General features: G+C 48.5%; 1 protein-coding gene across 2 annotated transcripts in view; it reads left to right on the forward strand.

The window, feature by feature from the left end:
• LOC138453688 (armadillo repeat-containing protein 1-like) overlaps positions 1 to 23,397 on the forward strand; it is a 264,412-nt gene that overhangs the window by 133,474 nt on the left and 107,541 nt on the right. For both annotated transcript variants that reach the window (XM_069606755.1, XM_069606754.1), the window contains exon 6: positions 21,119 to 21,193. In XM_069606755.1, coding sequence (XP_069462856.1) covers positions 21,119 to 21,193 — 75 coding nt within the window. The remainder of the gene's footprint in view (positions 1 to 21,118; positions 21,194 to 23,397) is intronic.

Below are 23,397 nucleotides of genomic sequence, written 5' to 3' on the forward strand. Positions count from 1 at the left end.
TCCCTTTTTCTTACCTTTCCTTATTACGACTTCTATTGTTTTCATCCTCAAGTTATTCCTTTGAACTGAGCACATCTTACCTTTCATTCTATGCACACCGGTTATATATTTTCCTTATTTGTCATTCTTGTTAGAAAGGATAAATTCCTCACTTTGAAGTACCAAGGTATCGGTCTGAGAGATCCATTGCATCTTGGAGAAAGGAGGAATTCTTGCTGTTGAATCTGGAAGACTACAATTTTTTTTATACATTAATCTTCCGCTCTATCTGGACACTTATCTACATCAAGAAAAGAAGATTGTGGTCCACATACAAACTCTATACAGGATTTCTTGAATATTTCTATATCAAGGGTTTTTTGTGCCACAGAGGCTTTTCCCCCGATTTTGAGAGCTTGCTCCTCGGAGTTCCCCTAGTCTTGGGTGACTTGTCAGACCAAGGTGGCCTCCGTGGGAGCTCGCACCTACCTTCATCAGAAGAAGGAGAAAAAACATAAGGAACCTCGCAAACCACGCCGGAAGAAGGAATCCGAAGCGCAGGAAAGTTCCATAGAAGACACATGTGAGGAGGAAGCTCAGGAGGGATCCCCAGGGCTTGACACTATCTGGTGAGGCTCCAAGATACCTCAGATCTCGGATTGAGAGAGCCCCTATTAGGCGCTCTTTACGCTCCAATAATCGAGAACTTTTAACACAACCTCGCACTTTACCGAATCAGATTGGCAAGTCCAACTTTGTTTTCTGGGCACCGTCCCTGTGGAATGCCCTTCCTCTTCCGCTCAGTTTAATTCCGTCACTGGCACAATTTTAAAATAGTTTAAAAACCTTCCTTTTTGATCGAGGAGTTGATTAACGACCCCAAGACAACCATCGCTGCCATCGATATGTGATTGATCGCCCTGAGATATCTATTGTTGTCACTTGTATGTTTTTTTATGTTTTATCCGTATGTGAGCGCCCTGAGGCCTTTGGGAATGAGGCGCTATATAAGAACCCTTCAGAATAGAATAGATGAAGAGAAGTGGAGGAATTGAAAGAAGTAAAGAAGGGGGAAGAGATTTGTATGGGAAAGGCGTGGAGTAGCATTAAGGAGGAGAAGGGAGGTCCTATATATTGAGTGGAGGAATAAGGACATGGCAGAGGGACAAGGAGGTATGTCTGGAGTCAGCGATATTTGGGAAGAGATTCTATGGTACAATCTTGAAGCAAAGCAGCAGGTATGGGAGGCATTTGGAGTTGGAGAGCCAGGCATTTGGGGTTGGAGAGCCATGGACTCAAGGTCATGAGGCAGGGATGCTTCGAGAGCCCCAGAACGAACAAGGCCTAGTCTGTGGTAGCCTCCTGTCTTCCTTTGACTCTGGGCATACCATTTCCAATATATCGCTGACTACAGAACAACACTGCAGTTGCGATACCCAGAAGGAGCATGCATCCCACCCTTCCCTAACTGCATAAGACTATCATCAAGAAAGCTGCGAGTTCTGGAGACTAATACTTTGCTGGGACCGTCTGGGATAGGTTCTACTTGGAACTTTTTATTTTGGTTTAACTAGCCTGCAAATATCTCCACACCTATTTCATTGTGTTAAACCGCCGGGAGAGACCAGAACCTTGGTATTAACAGGAGCTGAGAGGAAATTTGCCATGGACCCCTTTTGCAAGTTCACAAGGGACACTGACATTTTATTTAATCCCAGGATTTGAACCTGATCTGATGAATGAAGAACCTGGCAACAATTTAGTTATTTTTGTACACCAACCTGTTCTCTGGTGATTTACTTGGTTTTTGCCCTGTAAATATCTGAATAAAGAACTACTGCAAGCACCTTTTACTGTCTGGCATGTGATTAGTTCACTATTCCTTGTGGCAAACATATTTCATCAGTTCTTGACTTCGGTTTGTATGGCAAACAATTTGTTGCACCTAGTTAAGGAAGTTTATCCTCCGTCTCTGCAGCAATAGGAAGTTCCTATTCCGTTGTCTTCATATGTACACATGCAGATAAATACTGTTTCGGAATTGGTAGTGCCAAAAAAAACAGGGTCACTCCCGGCAGTCGATGGCTAACCCATTTCCCTCTGACCAGCGTATGTGTCAGCACCTACCTTCTTCTTCCCTTCTGCCACCCATCCCCCTCCTTGGCCCACAACTCTGCCTCATGCCGTCCTCTTGTCCAGGTTCCTTCCTCCCTGGCAATGACCCAAGTCATCAATGAAATAAAAGAGGCGCTTTGCCTGGGGGCACCTTCTTTCATTTCTAAAATGGCATTTTCCTTTTTTGTGAAATAACTGAAAGTGTTACTAGCAACCCAGCCCATTGCCAGGTGCTAATATTGGTAATTACTGCATTTCCCAGCGGGCTTGTCCTGTAATGGCCATGGTGGACTCTCACCAAGCCCTTCAGTTTACTCGGGCTTACCATGGGTCAGGCTGGCAGGCCGTTACCAGGCAATCTCGCCCACAAGCCCGGTAAATAACGCTACACAATTGCCATTTATGTAATGCACACCACAAAGCGTACTGTCTCTTGTCACTGATAATATTCGCTATTATTATTATCCAGTTCAGTGGCCTCAGAAGGATGAAGGGCTGATTCGACAATGCCTGATTTCACACTAGTGACTGCAGGTTTCGTGCAGACAAAGAATGAGTGCTGGACTCTGTGCTGTCTAACCTAAGCTTTATTTCCAAAATAGTCACACTTTGGGGCCAGTTCCACAATGTATGCAGTGTGACAAGGCCTGGGATCAGGCCTTGTCAGAGGAAGGAGGGAGCCTGTACGCACCTCCCTTCTAAGGTGTCTGGGCGAGACAATCCCCCCCCCCCAACCCTTCCTCACCTGGTGGCTCTGGTGTGGCTGCGCGAGGGCTGCATCAGAGTGCATTGGGACAAGGCCTCGAAGGAGACGCTGTACGCCGGGACGGCAGGGTGATGGTCTGCACAACGCCACAGGATGCGACAAGTGTAACCACACCGGTCACAGACACTGGAGGAGACACAAACCCAATGCTGCAGGACAGGGCATAATTCACAACATTGGCGAAAGGAAGAACCCCACTAACCCACCACGGATTACAATATTAAAGAAGGGCCCCACGAGAGCCAAGACACAAGGGGCAACAAGTCCTCTGCTGACAATGTCATTCTCTTTGCCAAGACCACATGGAAAAGCTGTGGGGCTTATGCACCCTTTTAAGCCCTCCCCTTAGCCTTCCCCTGCCACACCCCCTCAAGGATGGTAAGGTATTTGGCAGGGTGAGTTGGCCAGTTGGGGGAGGTGGGCTGGGATATTTTAAGGTACGCCTGGTGAGTGTTCTGTGTGGGTTAGTTGGGTGAGGACCATGAGACAAAAAAGGACGTCCGAGAGACCAAAGGCTGCAACAGCAAATGGAGTGCCAAGACTATTGGAGAGAGGGGGTCTGTGGGGTGTTTGTGAATGAGAGTAAGGAGTGAGTGGAATAGTGACGGAGTAGGTGGTACTGGTGATCGTAATAGTTGGGAGTAGTCATAGACGAGGAGTGGTAGTAGGAAGTTGTAGTTTGTAGCAGTGGACCATAGTGAGTATAAGAGGGTGACAGTAGTGGAACTGATGGTAGTAGGTGAAGCAGCAAGAATAGTAGTGTCAATGGCTGAGTGGGAGTAGAAGGTGGAGTAGTGAGGCGGGAAGGAATTGGTAGTAGAAGTAGTACTAGAGTGGTAGGTGGGGTTAGGAGTAGTTAGAAGTATAGTACTATCTAAGGGTGGAGGTGATGAAGGTGGATTGTGAGAGCAGAGGGACAGCAGGAATACGGCGGTAGGAGAACATGTCGGGACAAAGGGTAGAGGGTCAGGTGCAAAGTGTGTGAACGACGAGCCGGTGGAGCACTGAGGAAGAAGGCACCATGCAGAACATCCCTAGAACACTAAGCGGGACTAGTTTACGGATAGCTAGAAGATCCCTAGGGAGACTGTGAGCCAACACCTTTCGGAAACCACCAATAGGCCAAGGTAGAGGGAAGACCGATAGGTATCTGTTAAGGACTCCTGTGCTAGGGAAGGGGAAAACCGAGGGAAGTATTGAGAGAGGGTGGTCCTAGCTTCAGCCATTTTGTATGTCTTAAGAATAAACACCCTTGCAAACAGAAGGGTCAGAGGAGTTATTTGTGGCGTTTCTCATATGGAATCATACAGGGATGAAGTACCACCGAAAACACAGGTTGTAAACACACTTCTTGATTGTAGTACTTTTAGGTGATAGGGCCACCCCCAGATGGTCTGCATTGGTTTCACTTCGTTTTTACAGCGGACTGTCTGTGGCAATTTGATTACCACAACATATATATAGGGGGAGATAGGGGAGAACCCATAGTAAGAAAGAAGACAAAGATCATATGAAAAAGGTGAAAATGCCACAATGCTCTATAGACTATCCGTAACACCTAGGCCCACACACCCTCCACTCCCTTCCTAGCCTACGGGACCTTCCGCAGAAACTTGAAGACCTAGCTGTTCAACTAACCTTGCTCCTCCTAAGACTCATCACTCTTCCCAATGCATTTTCCCCTCCCCCTCCCTCTTCTTTTTTTCCATCAATATAACTAGCACCTGGATACCCGAGGGGTTTGTGCGCTGTAATAAATGCAAAAATAAATAAATGTACTCCCCTGGTATCCTTCCCTGGTTGCTTGTAGATCCATTGTTGCCAAATTGCCCGCCTTTGCACTCCCTTATTGTTACCTCTCCACTCCCTTGTATATCTGTGTCCCTCACCATGTCCTTTCCACTATGACTTGAAAAGTGCTCTGTTGCGTCGAGAAGCTAGGTCTGCACCCAATAAATACCATAATAATAATAATACAAATTGTGGTGATGAAACCATATAGAACCCACCCGCTACCCCATATATTCTTCTAGTAGTTATTAGTAATCTATATGCCTAGCTCTTTCTCTCATGGCTATTCCCCCCCCTGCAACCTGACAAACCCTGTTCTCTTGAGCTACTCAATCACTCCTCCAGGAAGGCCAAAGCAGCAAGGAACCTCCATGCAATATTCTCCAGCAGAACACAGAAGAGAGTCCCTGCCACATCTACGAAACCAAGAAGCCAGAAACAGTATCACACTCCATGCTTATGGAAGGTAGCTGAAGGCAAGGCCACTCGCCTGCACACATCTGCAGCCATACTCCATTCCCAACAACATATTGCACAACTCCTCTGCCATTAGAATGCAGCTATCCCCTATGGCATGCAGCTATCCCCTATGACAGAAATTCGGCCTAGCTGGACACATAATGGATCTACCACACTCCCACTCTCTCTTGTCAACTTCAAAGCACCCATGCACCTGCCAGCTCAATATAGGTAGATAGCAGGGACCTGGCCACCCCTACCCAACTTTAACCCAACTAAAATGCACACACGCATTCTCCTTGGACGAATTTCCCATACCTGGACCTTGAAAGGAGCTATACAAATGACAGTTACGATACAATACAATATCCCCATTATGGCTCTGTGTTGCTCTTTGTAGAAGAAAAGAACACATTTCTTTGCAACTCCTTTGAGTAACACCTGTTTTAGCTCGTTCGATCTCGGGACAAAGCACATTTAAGTTCTTTATATGTAATCCAATGCCTTAATTGATAAACTGACATAGTTCAAATTCCGCTAGATACATTTTATCCCTGCATTACTCAAGCTTGAGTGGTTGTCCAGATTTATATAATTGACATAGCATCGTAAGGCCTCCATTTAACGCAAACGACTTCCTAATTGTCCAAGGCTGGGGTAGGAGACCCTGGGCTTGTCTTAACGCCTAACTTTTTTCCATTAGATCCAGTATTCAGGATGTTTTTATTGGGTTGCATATGTCCCTGTTAAAGTGTAATATGTCCCGGTGCCCACAGAAAGGAACATGAGTTTGTCCAATCCATTCATAGGAGATGTAAACTGTAACTCTTGCCATCTTTTCTCCTTCTTTACTGCTGTCCGATCAAAGAAGGGACTCCCAACTCTCCAATAAATCAATACATTTAGCTCTTAACACCCCTCACAAAAGCCGGGCAATCCTTTTGTATCACAAAGGAAACCAAACCTTTTGTCACGGTTCCTGGCTGTGGCCACATTCTGGTGCATGCACTGCTGTGAGTACAGTGGCGTTTGCTGTGGTGCCTGGGAAACCAAATTACCTTTCCCTTGAAACCTGCTGATCATGTGACCATCACCCGTCCGAACCAGTACGGGTTGTGGCATGATGTGCCCAGAATGGTGGCTGTAGACCGACCTCTAATAGATAATTTTTAGAGGAAACTGTACTCAAAATCGATAGGCACAAGTCTTTCATTTGATGCTGTGCTATGTGATGAATCCAGCAGGGTCCTCACAAAGACCCTACCTAATGTCTCCTCCCAGGTGGCCAGGGAAAGGCAGACTCTTTCTGATCCTGACCTTGGGGGTGATGTTCTGCAGGAGGATCACCTGGGATGAGAAAGGGCCCAGGGGAATAAGAGAACTCCGTAGGGCGAGACGCAGTATTTTTCTTCCTCCAGGGAAGATAGCTCCTCAATACCAAAGTATGTAATGGCTTGTTGTCATAACGTTCTTTTTGATCCCCAAGTTAAACATCTGAATATGGGTAAAAAAAATCATAAACCTTTAGGCATTGAAAGAAATGAAAGCCCTTCTAAAACCATGCAGACCTATAGAGTTATACGCTCCCCTAACTCCCAAAGGTACAGTGAAAAGAAGTCTGAAGAATACCAATTCAAACACTCAATAACTTTATTCCTCTATACAATCCAGTCTTGGGATTGATGCATATGATATTCCTTTAAATTATATTATTGAGAACAGAAATGGGTTTGAGACCAAAACCCAAGTTAGAAAAAAATGTTTCGCATTAGGGACTTCAAGTCCCATAATACCCGAAGTACTGGGACTGATGCCTTGAGGACCTGGAAGCTTGGGTGGGAAGTAACTGGTTAAAACTGAATGGCAGTAAGACTCAGGTCTTGGTTGTGGGTACTGTATCCCCCCACCTGTTCTGGACCACTGAGTTCGGGCCTTCGTCACTGGGCCCTCTCCACACCACACCCCTGTTACATTGTTAAGAAACCTGGGGGTTAGATTTCCTGCATCCCTTTCTATGGATGAGCAAGTGGCACCGGTATGTAAATCCGGCCATTTTCAACCCCACATTCTCCGTAAGGTTCTTCCTTTTGTCCCGGCAGCCTGCCAGGCACCAGTGGTTGCTGCTTTCGTTTTAAGCGTGCTAGACTACTGCAATTCCCTCTATCTGGCCAGCCCCGCTATCTGATCAAGCGACTTCAGCTATTGCAGAACGCGGCAGCCAGAGCAATCCTACATCCTCCCTTTGGAACACATATGTCTCCTTTACTTAGGAAATTGCACTGGCTTCCGGTGGCAGACAGGATCTTTCAAGCCTTTGGGTATTGTACACCGGGCTTTCTACGGGAGTGGCGCAGAATATTTGCAAACTAAGTTCTTGTGCTATGTACCTACTCGAGCCTTGCGCTCTCAATCAGCTCTTCTGGTAGCAGTTCCCCGTTACCTCATACTGGAGGACGGGCCTTCTCTGTGGCTGCCACAAAAGCCTGGAATGACCTTCCTTTTGCTCTCCGCAGCACTGCTGATCACCTCCTGTTCCGTCGTCTACTGAAAACAACTCTGTTTAAATAAATCCTTGCCTCTGTTAGAACGTCCTATCCTGCTATCTAGCGCCAAGATGCCTTAGGGTGTACGTGCGCTCTCCAAGTTCGGTTAACATAACATAACTGGGACGAAGAAGAGGGCTAAAGAGGAACAAAACTGCAAAGTGCAGCTTGTTAATGGGAATGACCCACACCTCAGGAAGACTGGGAGGCTTAAAATGCCCCCTCAGTTGCAGGCCATTAGTGAGCAGTAGAAGCAGTGTGAGCAACAGAAGCAGTGACTGGAGGAGGGAGAACATGCCGGGATCACTGTCGAGAAGAGAGCAGTAGCCGGTCCAGAGAGGGTCTTTCCCTCCAGAAGCCTTAATTGCAGAGGTCATACAGCGGGAAACGTGAGAGGGAAGCTTGCCCTCTGAAGACTTGTTTTGCAGAGGCTGCGCAGCAGAAAGCGAAGTGTGGAAAGCTTTCTTCTCCACTAGGCTCTCTCCGGTGGCAGGTGAGCACCAGAGAGCCTCCGGAGCAAAGGAAGCTCTGTCTGCAAGAGGAGCAGGTGCTGGCAGACTGAAATCGGCAGATTGCTGGTTCGCGAGGAACCGCTGAAGCAAAATACCTGTGAGCAGCGAGGGAATCGGGTGCACATGCCTTACCCGGTGAGTTCACCAACTGATGGTGACACCGGAACTCTCCATGACCGATCTCATGATACAGGTGTTTTCAGATTAGAAAGTGATTGAGTATGTGTGAAATTAACACTGAAGGCAATTTTGAATACCGAACTGTCATAAATCGGAGAAAACATTATACAAAACCAAATGGCTGTTTATTTAAGCATGTAAGTTTATTTAGAACCCAGCAACAAGTTGGGGCAATACCCTTAGAACGTAATGCAGGCAACCATTACCCAAGCCAACAGAAAGTAAAAGCAAGGCACCTCAAAATCAACAGATATTACCAAAGTCGGGAGGGACAAATGAAAATTCCAAAGGTTCTAAAGCTTATTGTCCATATTTGTACATAACAGCTTGTAAAAACCCACATTGCCAAGGCCGAGGAAGAAACAGAATAAAACCATATCCTTGTCAGTGTTTGGTTAATTAAGCAGTGGGCAAACAAGAGTGGCAAGAAGGCTGCCCTTCTGGAAAAGGTTTTTCAGAAGGAGAGAAGCATAACTTGCAGAGGTTTTGGGAAGTACATGAGAGTACTAAAGAGCACCAATGTGAATCTTGCCTTCCGTAAAGGTTTGCTTAAAGCCTGGTGTTGTAAAGTGGTGAACACTGCAAAGCTGCTGTAAGCTGATCTTTACCACAGAGGCACTTGTTGTTTGTAAATTACTGCAGTATACCCGAGCAGCTAACTTTGAAGTAGTAGGACTGGCATGGAAGTAAGCCAGATGTGATTGAAGTAGTAGACCTGGCATGGAAGTCAACGATGTAGACGTGGATGATGTGCCGTGAAGTGATGTTAACAAATCATCCTGCCAAACTTTTGTTGCTGAAGCAAGAAGTGTATAAAACTTTGGATGGTGTACAAAGATCCACCATCACCAACGGCAAGCCAGTCCACGAGCCACAGCCAGGCATAAAGATTGTGACATTTGCTTCACTAGAAGGCTGAGGATTGCAATCCAACTCCCTGTCAATCATTGGCTTATGGTAAAATGTGGAAAAGATGTATATCCAGGTGTGAGGAATATAGGGGCATTCTCACTTCTTTCCCCAATATATCCTCCCAGGTGGCCAGGGAAAGGCTATCGCTATCAGATCGTGACCATGGGGGTAGATATCCGAGGGAGGATCCCCTAGGATGGAGGAGACTTATGGAATGGGTATGAGGCACCGTTCGGTGAACATGGTATCCCCCATTTCCCTTTTCTGATGAACCCAATATCCCCCAGGCCTTTACCAGTCCCTTCCCTATCTTTTCCATAAATCATCTCCCTGTGAACACCAGTCACGAGGAAGAGACACGTGCAAAAGGAAGGTCCGTCGAGGGTTCGAGAGTCACGACTAGGGCACACTATGGGCGACTAAATCGCATTAACAACTTAAATCAATTACTGCAGTCTTCAAAGTGTACCGTTTTTTACTTGTGAAAAGTTTTCAACAACACAAAAGACAATTCAAAGTTAAACTACTTCAAATAAATGTGGTAAGAAACGTGCATAAATATTGCTTTTTCCCTGTTAGAAGAGTTTTGACATGGCAATAGGTTTATTTAACACATAGCCTATTCAAGTTTTTGGTTTTCACAGAGTACATATTTGTGTACCCAACAGTTACAAAACAGCTTTCATGATACAAAGATTCATAATGACATATAATAATGCAACAGATATCTTTGTGGGGGAGAATACAATACTTGAGACCAGTCTCAGTGTGCCTTCTCCAATTTACATTTATTATGTGTTTCGGGCCAGGATGCCCTTCATCAGGTAAGTGATATGTGTCAATAAGTAGATTTCCTAAAAGTTAAAATAATCAAGTATCAGTCTTGATGTTCTAATTTAGGTAAAGTATGTTTTGTGTGACCAGTGCTCCAAAATAACTGACCTGAGAGTTGACTGGAAGACTACCAAGAAACTTCCCTGGCTGGAGAAACTTCACTGTATCTGATGAGAAAATTGCATATGTGTAAATTGTGTGGTGTAAAAGGCATGGTGGTTGCTAGGCGATCAAGGCATGGGACCAGTCGTTAATGAATAACGCTGGGTCTCACGCCTTGACTGCTTTGCTCATCTGTAACCTATTGTTTTGTGCATATTTAAACACACTTACCCAGATTTGGATAGAGCCAGTTGCAGTACATCAGCATCTTGCTTTTAAACGCTCATGTGCAAGCTCTTGTTATTTCGCTGTACAGAGATAAATTGGGCGTGGTGGCACTTCTCCTATGGGGCAAAAGGACTTTGTTTGAGGGTGTCGCTGTATTTGTAATCTTCATGAAGTATAACATCAGCTGCTAATTGTTAGCAGTTTTTGAATAGAATCGATCTAGCGGATAGTATATAGCACTTACCAAGTGTGTGTTGGAAGTTTGCAGGTAAATTACTGCTGATGTCTCACTGCCTCTCTGCAATAGCTATGTGTGTCGGGTTGCTAAGCCGCCCGGGCGCATGTACCTAAGTGTAAATAGACATGTAGAGCGTCGGTTTGCTAGGCAGCATTGCGCTCATGCTTGGTTGCGAAAATGTAATCTGTGTGATTGAATAGGTACACAGCAACAGTGCGCTGTCTTGGAAGTTTGTTGTGATTCTGGCCTCTCATGTATATTAGTAATCATGTCACAGCGACATGTCTGATGTTGTCAGAGGAACCGCGGGAAATACATATTTGATTGAGGAAAGACCAGCCTCAAAATGAGTTTTCGAGGTGTCCACATTAGTATGATAAGTACTGACATCTGGCAAGTGAAGTGTAACATGGTGAGCAAATATATTGGCTGAAGCCTCCTGGATTGGCAGAAATGCAAACTAAATGCTCAGCGTGGAACAATCCAATGCAGGAAACTTAGGATCAACCTATGTGTTCAATGAATCGCTCTACATTATGTACATATGTGAATCTCGAGGTGTTACAAAAAAACAACTCAAGTACCAATCTAAATTCATTCCTTGAGGGGACATGGAGTCAAGTCTCTCTATCCAGTAGATTTTTCTTTGTTGCATGAGTTTGTTCAAGTTACCACCTCTTCTGGGAAGAGTTACATGGTCCAAGATTAGGAACTGTACTTGTGCAATGGTGTGGTGTGCCTGTTTGAAATGCTGTGCTACTGGTGATCTCTCCGACCCCTGTCGGATATTGGATTTGTGTTCCACCCAACGGGTTTTGGCTTTCCTAGTTGTCATACCAACATAATATAGCCCAAGTGGATATTTGATACCATAGATCACATGCTTGGTGTCACATGAAGAGGTGTGATGGAGTGCTATATTGTAACCTTTGTATGGATGGTTCATAGAGTTATCTTTAATCACATTATGACAATTATTACAGTTGTTATATGGTTAGTTGCCCTTAAAGTCTTGTGGTTGCTTAGTTCTTTTGGTGGCAAAATCAGCTTTGAATAAGTAATCACATAAAGATTTGCTTTTGTTATGAGCAAACAATGGTGGATTAGGGAACAATTTGGCTAGAGCAGGGTCAAGGTATAAAGTGCTCCAATTTTAACGGATGATCTTCTTAATTTGAGTACTCTGTTGTGAGTATATGGTGACATACACAAGGTCATTTTTGTTCTTGCATGTTTTTGGCTGGATCAAGGAACCCGAAACGGAGAATAGGTTTCCTAGCAGGAAAGTGTACTGGGAAGCCTAGGTTGGTTTGGCAAGTGAAGGCTACTGCATAAATTAATGGTGACAAGACAAGTGATAATAAAGCGTCCAGGGCATTTGAAAGGATATTAAGTCAAGCCTCACTGTGAAGATGAAACTGTGGCAGGATACAGATGAAACAGAGCCAAGAAAGGTGTGTCAGTTGTGTAACCTGTAATGGGTGGACCGTGTGGTCCGACAACTGAGCCTAGACACTGAATACACCCACCTAAGGAAAAGCCACATTGTGACTCTTGTGATTAAGTAAAAGAGGAAGCTCTGTGTGAACTGAAATTGAGGAATTGAACTTTCCAAATTGGAACATTGAGTATCCAAAGGAATTGTTATTTTGAAACAGTGGAAGACTTGAAAGCTTGGGGAAGAGAACCCATGTTTTGATAATGTGAACACTTTGAAACTTGTGGAAGGGAAACCCCCCTTTTCCACCCAAGAGCTGGAAGAAGCTCTGAACATTTATTTTGAACACTTTTAATTGGATTTTGACATCCCTACACATTGCATACATTTAGATGTGAGGGCAAGTATAGGTTTTGGACAGACATTTTCTTTGGACAGACTATCATTAGTTTCAGTTAGGTAAGGAAATCCAACCTTGGACCAAGCATAGGGCCAGTTAGGCTTTATTCCAACCTCATTTTATTTATAATAAGTTTTTAGCCCAAACTTCATTCGTCTGTGTCTCCTACTTGATGCCTTCACACAAAGCCTTTGAACCAGGAGCTCTAACACTGGCCCTTTGAATATTTTTTCAGCCGGACATATGTGCTGGTTAAACAGACGGCACCATACCCATGCATTATAATAATAAGCGAGGAGGAACCAGGTCGATGGCATGATCCAGAGAAGCACAGGATTTGTGAGGGTTGTCTGCCAAACATCAGTTGAAGGTGTTTGTAGAAAACGTACCATTGGTGTAAAACATACAAGCAGACCACCTCAACAGGACACGCAAGGCTATTTGGGAGGGGGTGTTGGCTAAGCTTGCAGTAGACTGGCTGTTTAATGGCAAAACAGTATCTTTTTGTTATGCAAAATGTAGGCGGTTTTGCCTTGTGGTTAACACAGAAGGTTTTCATCACAGAAATGTTTTCACTGGACTGGAACAACGAGTTTGCATATGCTTTGCCATTTATTTTATTGTTTATAGCGCAAACCTGGCCTGTAGGCAGCGCAGTGCTTCACATAGTTCAGGAGAAGCCAGCGTATAGTGTCGCGCTAGCGTTTTTAACAGTAACTCAGTACTGTGGGGGTTGCCAGGGTTTCAGTCCTGGGGAGGAAGTGATGAAGGAGCCATCTCTTCACGATTTTGCATATCTGCATGATGGAAGGGGTAGTACGAGCCTCTGGGGGTGTGAGTTCCAGAGGGATGGGGCATAGCAGGAGAAGGACCACTTTCTGGTCTTTGCCTTACGGGGAATCGTGGACTCTAACCTTTTGATGGGTGAGCTGCGGGAGGTGCAGGAACCTCCAGAGATCTAGGGTTTGGCTGCCAGGTAAGATGGTGTTCCGTTGGAGACCACTGTGTATGTGATACACGCGGTTTAAAGACAATCCTTGCGGGGAGGTGGAGCCAGTGGAGGTGACGTAGGATGGGGGTGATGTGGTCGAATCTGCAGGCACACACGATAAGACGGGCTGCGCCGTGGTGCACAGCTTTGAGGGGACACAGGTACGTGGCTGGGAACCCAACGAGGAGGGCATTTCCCCCGTCAATGTGTGAGATGACCAGTGCCTGGAATACTGTATGTAAGTTAGCAAGGGGGTGAAGGGTTTGATTTTCCGAAGTGTGAAGATTTGGAGCCAGGTGGTTTGGGCTTTCTTGGCCACATTTGTTTGGAGGGATAGACCACTATCAACAATGAAGCCTAGGTATTTGGCTGAGTCAGTCAGCTTGGGGTGAATCAGTCTAGGTTCATGCTGTCAAGCCAGTTCTCCAGCATGGGGTCTGGCATGGATTCACATGCTCCTGAATATTCCCTGTCCTCAGGCTGGGAATCCTCGGTAAAGAAAAAATCAGTTTCAGTTTTGTTTCTGAACTGTCTTTCTACTAGTAACCAATCACTGGTCTCAGGGTCATACTGCCCCAGCCAATGACTGCCCTCTACCTAAGCCCCTCCTCTGCAAGCCATCTTCAGATTTTTACCGCACGTTCAAGTGTTGGGATCCTCGTGCTATAGGTCTCGAGCTTTTACTGCGTTTTGCGATTTTTCGAAGTCTACTCTTTTTTTCAGTCAATCGAGCCTCAAGCTCCACCGATTCTACTTCCAATCAACGGGGACCCGTTTCGCAAGGGTGAATTTTCATCGAGTTTTCGCTTCTTGGAGGATTCCGGAAGATCTTTGAGGCCTACCCCGCGTGGACATGGCCCAGGACAAAGGAAACATGTTGCCTGGATCCAAGCTGTTCAGGAGCTGCCCTGGATGCGGATTACAGAATGTCTTCAAGGAAGATGAGCACTCTCGGTGCCTCTACTTCCTTCACGATGACAAATCGCACGTGGACTGTGCGTTTTGTAAGAATATGTTTGAACGGACAATGAACGATCGCCGCGTTCGACTCACCAACTGGCTGGAGGGGAAAGCCCAGCAGCAGGTGAGAAGAAGAGGAAGTCCGAGCGGTCTTGCAAGACCTTTGAGGGCGCTCCGGCGACCCAACAAAATGCAAAGCACCGTGAGTCCACGGGCTCGGGAGCGCCGATGGTTCGGGCTCCTTGGCTGCCAAGCAGGGCGTGATGTCACCGACGCCATCAACCATGAGCCAACGCTCTGGCTCGTTGAAGAGGAAGTCGGAGAACCCGGGTAAGCTTTGGGAGAAGACCCAGTCGATCCCGACGGTGGCAGAGGGGGAGCGAGGCAGCGACCCTCCACCTCAGGTGCGCCCAAAGTCGCGAACGCCCTGAATCACCCAGCTAAGGCCTCGATCGAAGGAGTCGTGGCGGCCCTGGCGAAACCTGTGGAGGCTACCCCAGTGGAGACGACTTCCGGGCCTAGAGTTTCCCTGCCACCCCGGAGGGAATCCTCTTTTCAGCCTATCGATAAGACCCCCATGAAACCCCAGGTGGAGAAAGAGGGGGGGGCACGGTAGCCGTAACGGACACTGATACCACCTCTGAAGATGAGCTGGTTGGCGTTGCAAAGATCCTGGACAAGAAGTTCGAGGAAGTCCGGTCCTACGGGAGGGATCCTGACGAGGCGGACGTAGAAAGCGACAGTGGAGCCGAAGAGGAACCGCAGATCGTGGAGGAGACAGAGTACCATACTCCCCAGCCGTCACTGCCGTCGCAACCGGTGCCTATGCCACAGGACAACTCAGGAACAATCTTGATGGCTATCTGGGCCCTGTGTATGGAGATAAGGACAAGGTTGCCCTTAACCCCAGCGGACGATCCAGCGGCGCCTGGACCGTCGGGAAGCCCACCGAACAAGTGGAGGCGAATCCAACCCCCCCCCTCCTTTCCAGCCCTCCCCTCCTTCCCCTGCACCGAGGGACGAGACGGGAAAGGAGACGGCGACGACGGGAACGGACGATGACGGTGGTGATGACGGGACGGGTCTCCCATCACCTCCTGCCCGGGGTCTCCCTCCCACCCCCTGACGAAATTGGCTCTTTCCAGGCCATGATCGGCAGGGCTTCGGAGCTCTTCCAACTTTGTCCTGAAGAACAGAAGGAGGGTTTCCTCTACCAGCGATGGGAGGCCAAGAGGAAGACCGTCCTCTCAGTACCATTATTAGACGACATCTGGGACGAAGGACTGTTGCTACTCAAGAACCCATCCACGGCGCCTGCGAAGAGGGATCGGTATGAGAAGTAGTACCGGGCCCCAGATTCCGCCCCGATGTGCCTCGGAGCTCAGCCGACCCCGGATTCAGTGGTCTCCGCAGCAGCCAAGAAGAAATCGGCGGGGGCGACGGGATCAACTTCCACTTCCCCACCTGACGGCGAGGGGAAGAAGCTGGACGCCATGGGGCGACGGATCATCTCGTCTGCGGCGACAACCATCCAAGCGGCCAACGCCCTCACAATCGTGGTGCGCTACGATAGGGAGTTGTGGTTCAAGGTCGCTCCCCTCCTGGATTTCCTCCCAGACGACAAGATGTCGTAGGCCCTTGAAATCCTGCAGGAAGGCGAGGTGGCTTCGGATCACGGTGGCCACGGACATCGCTGATGCTGGCTTTCGCCAGATGGGCAACAGCGTTTGCCTTCGCCGGTGCGGTTGGCTTAAGGCCACCGATTTACGTCAGGACGTGCAGACCAGGGTACTGGACATGCCCTTCGACGGGAACAACCTGTTTGGCGAGGCAGTGGACAAGTCACTGCAGGCCATTAAGTCAGATATTGAGACGGCCTGACCTTGGGTACTCTCCATCAGCGACGGCTGCCCTTTCGGACCTCTGGAGGCAAGTCTCAAGGTGCCGCCAAAGGATTTGGTGGCGGTTCCTCGTTGTACCGCCAAGCGGCCCATTCATCATCGCAGGAGCCCGACAAAGGCTGCAGCAAGGCTGGAGGACGTCGTTGTCGCCAAGGAGGCCAAGGCGCCAAGGTCTTGGCGAAGCAGGATTAAACAAGCCGTGGTATCGGGCCCCCACCTAAGCACCCCGGTGGGAGGCCGGCTGGCGAAATTCATCAGCATGTGGGAGTCCATCTCCACCGATCGTTGGGTGCTGGACGCGCTGGCCCACGGGCACACTCTGGAATTCCAAAGAAAGTGTCCCCGTCTACCACCTGTGGCCAGGAAGGAAAACCACATTCCACAGCTACTTCTGGAGGTACGAGCAATGCTGAAAAAGGGCGCAATAGAACTGGTCCCGAAGAGGCTCCGGAGTGTACTCGCAGTAATTCCTCGTTCGAAAGAAGACTGGCGGTTGGCAACCCATCCTGGACCTTCGTCGTCTAAACAAGTACATCAAGTCCCAGAAATTCCGGATGGTCACCCTCCAGCACGTGCGCGGGACAGCTGGAGGAAGGTGACTTTCTATCGTCGCTGGACTTGGAGGATGCCTACTTCCACATCCCCATTCTCAAAGGACATCTAAAGTTCCTACGATTTGTGGTCCAAGTGCAACACTATCAGTTCAAGGCCCTTCCCTTTGGACTGAAGTCGGCACCCAGGGTCTTCACCAAGTGCCTGGCACTAGTGGCGGCGCGGCTGCGCCTACAGGGGATCCACATCTACCCCTACTTGGACGATTGGCTCATCCGAGCAAAGTCAAGGGAACTCACTGTCGACCACACATTGAAGACCGTCCAACTGCTCAGGGATCTGGGATTCTCGATTAACTTCGTGAAATCCCACTTGGTACCGTCGCAAGACGCCCTGTTCCTGGGAGCCAGACTCGACACAGTGGCGGGATTGGCTTTGCCGTCGGAGGAAAGGACGAAAGCCATCCTGGGCAAGGTACAACGGCTGTTGACCATGGATGTGGCCAGGGTGAGATCCATCAAGTCCCAACTCGGCATGATGTCCTCGTACATCTACCTCATGCGCCTATGCAGGTTGCGGATGTGTCCACTGCAGGAGTTCCTCGACGCTCGTTGGATGCAAGCGCCGGGCAGCTTCGAAGACGGGATCTCACTCAACGAGACTTTGCGCCAAACGATCCGGTGGTGGGGCACCCGCACGCATATAGAGGCGGGCATGGACTTCCAGACCCTGGCACATCAGGAAACGGTGACGACGGACGCCTCCCTGGAAGGATGGGGAGCGCACACCAGAGATCTCCACGCAAGAAGCCTTTGGCTCCCGGAGGAGAGGTCACTACACAACGTCCTGGAGCTCCGAGCCGTGTTCTGGGCCCTCAAGGGCAAGGTGGTGAGGGTCTTCACAGACAACACCACCACAATGTTCTACATCAGGAAGCAGGGGGGCACCAGATCCCCAGACCTATCCAAGGAAGCGCAGGATCTGTGGCACTGGGCCGTTGCCCAAGGGATGTTCTTGGTGCCCTTCCATCTGGCAGGAATAAAGAACACCATCACCGACTCACTCAGCAGGGAGCTGCGCTCGTGCCAGGAGTGGGAATTCCGGCAGGATCAAGTGGATCTCCTATTCCGACGATGTGGCAATCCCCAGATCGACCTGTTCGCGACGGCAATGAACACCAAGTGCCGGAGGTTCGCGAGCAGGTTTCCCCTGCCGGGGAGCATGGGTGATGCCTTCTCATCCCCCTGGGACGGCCTGTTCCTGTATGCGTTCCCTCCGTTGCCGTTGCTGCTGCGACTCATCAGTCAACTCAGACGGTCCCGGTGCAGGATGATCCTCGTCACACCGGCGTGGCCAAGGCGGATCTGGTTCCTGGACCTTCTAGACATGTCAGCATCCCCCCCGGTCAAACTTCCGACGGACTGGGATCTTCTCGCCAGGGAAGGAGGCGCCATCCTCCATCATGACCCAGGATCGCTGAACCTGCAGGCCTGGCTCCTGCAGCACTAGAGTTCGTAGGGTACGATATCCCGGCGGACTGCAAGGAGGTGCTTGCAAAGGCCAGGGCGTCCTTGACTCTCAAGTACTATGAACACAAATGGAAGAGGTTCTCTGTCTGGTGCCGTTCACAGAAGATTAACCCTCTGCATATTATGGCCTCTCAAGTGCTGCCGTACTTGCCATCTCTGGCCAAGGCGGGGCTGGCACATGCCTCCATCAAGATCCATCTGGCGGCTATCTCCCGCTACACCAGAACTCCAGGGCGGTCATCTCTGTGGTCTCATCGCCTGGTGAAGGAGTTCATGAAGGGACTGTTCTGATCGTTTCCGCCGGTGAAGTTTCCGGCCCCGGCGTGGGAGCTCAACGTGGTGCTGACCAGGCTCCTGGGGCCGCCATTTGAACCTCTGCATTCGGCACCGTTGAAGTTCCTGTCGTGGAAGACAGCGTTTCTTGTGGCCATCACCTCTGCACGACGAGTGGGAGAGATCCAGGCCCTCTCCTGTAAACCTCCATACCTGATATTACACGAGACAAGGGTAGTGCTGAGGACGCACCCCTCCTTCATGCCCAAGGTGCTGTCGGACTTCCATCTCAACGAGCCCTTGGTGTTACCTGTTTTCTTCCTGTCGCCGGCCGAGAGGACTTTGCACTCGCTGAATGTGGCTAGAGCGCTGAAGTTCTACGTGGACCGCACAAAGAGTCTTCGGAAGACATCACAGCTGTTTGTAAACTTTGGACCTGTGAACCAAGGGAAGGCCCTCTCAAAGGCTTCTATTTCCAGATGGCTCTCCGGCTGCATTATGCACTGTCACCGGTTGGCAAACCGACCATTGCCGGCGTCTGAGTGCCCATTCCACCAGAGCGATAGCTGCTACCACGACATTCTTATCTGGTGTGCCCCTGCTGGACATCTGCAGGGCTGCTACGTGAAGGTCGACGCACACCTTCACGAGATTCTACTGCGTCGACCGGGATTCCAGGGAGGAGTCCAGAGACGGCCAGGCAGTGCTGCGCAACCTGTTCGCTTGAAGGTGAGCCTGGTGAGGAGGTAAGAGATGCTTAAGTTGTTGAAATGCTTAATGTTGAGCCTTGCCACCTCCTGTGGTTGTGCATGTGTGTACTGCTATTTATTCTTGTATTCATGAGCATGTGAATCCATGCCAGACCCCATGCTGGAGACGGAACACGTTACTTACCTGTAACTGTTGTTCTTCAGCATGGGTCTGGCATGGATTCACATGCAAAAGCTCCCTCCTACCCCGCTCTGCGGCTCTTCTCTTGGTCCTACTGCCACTTTACGTGCTACCAAATCTGAAGATGGCTGCCAGAGAAGGGGCTTAGGTAGAGGGCAGTCATTGGCTGGGGCGGTATGACCCAGAGACCAGTGATTGGTTACTAGTAGAAAGACAGTTCAGAAACAAAATTGAAGTTGATTTTTTCTTTACCGAGGATTCCAAGCCTGACGACGGGGAATATTCATGAGCATGTGAATCCATGCCAGATCCATGCTGGAGAACAACAGTTACAGGTAAGTAACTTGTTCCTTTTAGACAATCTGTTGTTTGGAGGTGGATTCGATAAGTACAAACTCAGTTTTGGTGGAGTTGGGAGTTGAGTTTCAGGTAGGTGGATGACATCCAGGTCTGAATGGTGTCCAAGCAGCAGCAGAGACGAGAGATGTCTTGAGGGCCAATAATTCTAAGGTACAGCTGCATGTCATCAGCGTACTGGTGGATGGAGATGCTGGAGTCATTTAAGAGGTTTTCCAGGGGCTTTATAAAAAGGTTGAAGATAATAGGTGAGAGAATGGGGCCCTGCGGCATGCCGCAAGATACTGCTAGGCGTTTGGACCTGAACTGCCCTATTTGGGCAGCCATTTTTCCTGCTGGTGGCATGAGTATTCCAGAAATTGAAGGACTCAACATGCAAAATGATCCTGATCACCCCAATTTGTGCGAGAAATGTCTGATTCTTTGATCGTCTGGCACTCCCCATAACAGACCAGATTAAGATTACAGTAGACCCACACAAACTCACAATGGAGTGGTACTTAATCACAGCCCGGACTAAATACATTTAGCAGCCTGGCTCCGTAAGTGCTAGATTATGGATATTTAAGTATACTGCAGCACTACATGGAGTATTGTCACATTCAAGAGCAGGCTCGACCAGCACTAATTCCTAACAGAAATGCAAGAAGTTCTGCATTTGGTCTAACAATGCAAGTTTAAGTCTGGGTGTATGTTAGGAGCAAAAGCACAACCACAGAGCTAAAAATCTCTTCGGCCAATAAAAAGTGTAACACAGTAATTCCAGCCCTCTGGCAAGGCTGCATATTGAGTTAACATTGTGAGCGTCCATTGATACCAACTACACAACAGAAAAAGTAGTAGCAAGTAGCAGGAGTAGTTTTAGTAGTAATACCATTTATTTATCATCATGCACAATACATTTTTTCATTCAAACGATCTGCAGTGCGCAGGACTCAACAATATATGTGTGATTTGAGAGGAAAAGTCTCTTTAGATATGACTGCTGTTGGTATTAGGGAAAGAAAACCCTGTAGAATATAGAGCAATGTATTAAAGTAAAGGTACACATCCCTATATTTCTAATGAAAATAAAGATGCTGTTTAGATAATAAAACATTGGATAAATACATTAATTACTGTTGTATCTGTTCATACGTGTCATTTTAACTGATGTCTGTTTTACAGTCTCTGGCAAATGCAATTGCTGCAACGAAAGTGCTCAAAGCACAGCAAGTGATTCAGAACGAGTCTGGAAATGAGGTAAAGGGGCTTTCTTTTGTGTTTATTCAGAGTCTATATTTAAATTAATGCAGCTTTGTTGATGTGTTTCAATTAATTTATGGCACATATTGGTGCTACAGAGGTTGTATGTGATATTAACGTTTTTTAAACATCGTGTTGTAGAAATGTAATTGAAAGAGTGCTTAAATATTGTTCTCTGGGGAAAAATAATGGCACCTTTTAAAAATATTGCTCATCTCATCGATGTGCTGGACGTTGGGAAATACTGGTTCTTTTTTAAGCCCATAAGTGAAAATAACAGAGAAATGCTATACAGTGAAACTGAAAGCTGTGTGGGAATGTGCAACTCTCTGCTTACACAGGCGAGATAAGAATCACGCCACTTCTGAAGCCTGCCACGAGAGAGCTTTACAGCCACATTTCCAGGTTAGCTTACTCGCAATACTGAATTTCTGGCCAGTGAAATAAAGCGTGCAGCATCACGCTTTAAACTGTGAAGTCATTCTATGATAGCCATTACAATTAATGAAACAAACCCTTTCAGGGTTACACCGTATAACCCTGTTACACCCTGTGCCTTCTTCCTCCTCTGCACATGCTCCCTTCCCTGCTGTGCCTTCCTCCGCTCCTGCAAAGGCTCTCTTGCCTGCTGTGCCTTCCTCCACCTCTGCACATGCTCCCTTCCCTGCTGTGCCTTCCTCCGCCCCTGCACAGGCTCCCTTGCCTGCTTTGGCTTCCTCCACCCCTGCACAGGCTCCCTTGCCTGCTGTGCCTTCCTCCTCCTCCTCTGCACTGGCTTCCTTGCCTGCTGTGCCTTCCTCTCCTCTGCACAGGCTTCCTTGTCTTGCCTCACTGTCCCAACTCCCTTGTCGGCCTTGGCTCCGCTACCATCCGCCACTATCCCTCTGGCTCTCTTGCCACCCTCTGGAGGGACCACCGTCCCCTACGCCCCGCCCCGCGCGGAAGACCTTCAAAGATGGCAAGCTGCTCCATATTGCCACGCTTGACTCTTGCTCTGCTGTCAAACACTCATCTGAGATCTACAACCTCCTTGAACGCATGGATCTAGATGTGCTCTCCATCACGGAGACGTGTTTCAAGGACAGCTCTGTCACAAACTTTGACAGACTACTCCCTGAAGGATACAAGATCCTCTCTGTGCCCAGGTCCAAGGGGTCTAGAGGGGGAGTGGCATTGATCTTCCCAGAATGGATACCTGTGTCCATCATCCCCACTCAGACCTACTCCTCCTTAGAGTGCCTATTCTGCAGGCTCTCACTCTCTCCTAAATCTTCTCTCCTTATGGCCACCTTCTATCGGCCACCAGGACAGTCCACTCTCTTCCTCTCGGAATGGGCTGACCTGGCCTCCTCTCTACTCTCCTCCTCCTCCTCTCAACTCCTCCTGCTTGGTGACCTCAACATCCATCTGGACTCTCCAGTACCTTTACGCAACCTATGTGATTCTTCCTCCCTCTTAACGTTTTGGCTCCCCCCACACAGCAGGCCACACTTTGGATCCTCTCCTCTCCACCGACATCCCCCGCTCTATCCCTCCAACTCCCTCTCTGTCTTGGACGGACCTCTCTCTTCTCTCTTCGCACTTGAAGCTCTCCTCTCCTCTTGCATTGGCATAGCCGGCATGGCCACTAGGTTTCAGAGTTGCCAGACCCATGAAAAGAGTGGCAGCGACTTGCTTTGCCTCTACCTACCCTCCACCTCCTACTCCTGCGGCTGACCCCCACCCTGCCACAGTCATCGCTAACTTCAATCTCTCTATTTCTAACACCCTACCTTCGAAAAAGTGCAACTCTTGGTACGACTCAGATCCGGATGCCCTTAAACGCAAGTGTAGGGCAGCTGAGCGGAAATGGAATTCATCAGGCAGACCCTCTGACAAACTGGTCTGCCGCCTCCTTCAAAGGCAATATCGACTCTGCATCCACCCCAAGAAAAGTCTTTATTCAAGCCCGCATCTCCGCAGCATCAACAACACGGCTGAACTTTTCAGTCTGTAAAGAACTGGCCAATCCTGCAGCAGCCTCCTCTTCTGTCACACCCACCCAGAACCTTTGCTCGACCCTGGCTGCACACTTAACGCAAAAACCCAAGACATGCTTTCCTCTCTCACTTCTACCCGACATCATACACCAACACCTATGGAGCCTTGCTTGGCCCCTCCACCACTTCTCCTCTCTTCTCTCACTCCCATCACACCTGACC

The sequence above is a fragment of the Ambystoma mexicanum genome, chromosome 4p (genome assembly GCF_040938575.1).
Source record: "Ambystoma mexicanum isolate Mex_15411 chromosome 4p, UKY_AmexF1_1, whole genome shotgun sequence".
Taxonomy (NCBI): Eukaryota; Metazoa; Chordata; class Amphibia; order Caudata; family Ambystomatidae; genus Ambystoma; species Ambystoma mexicanum.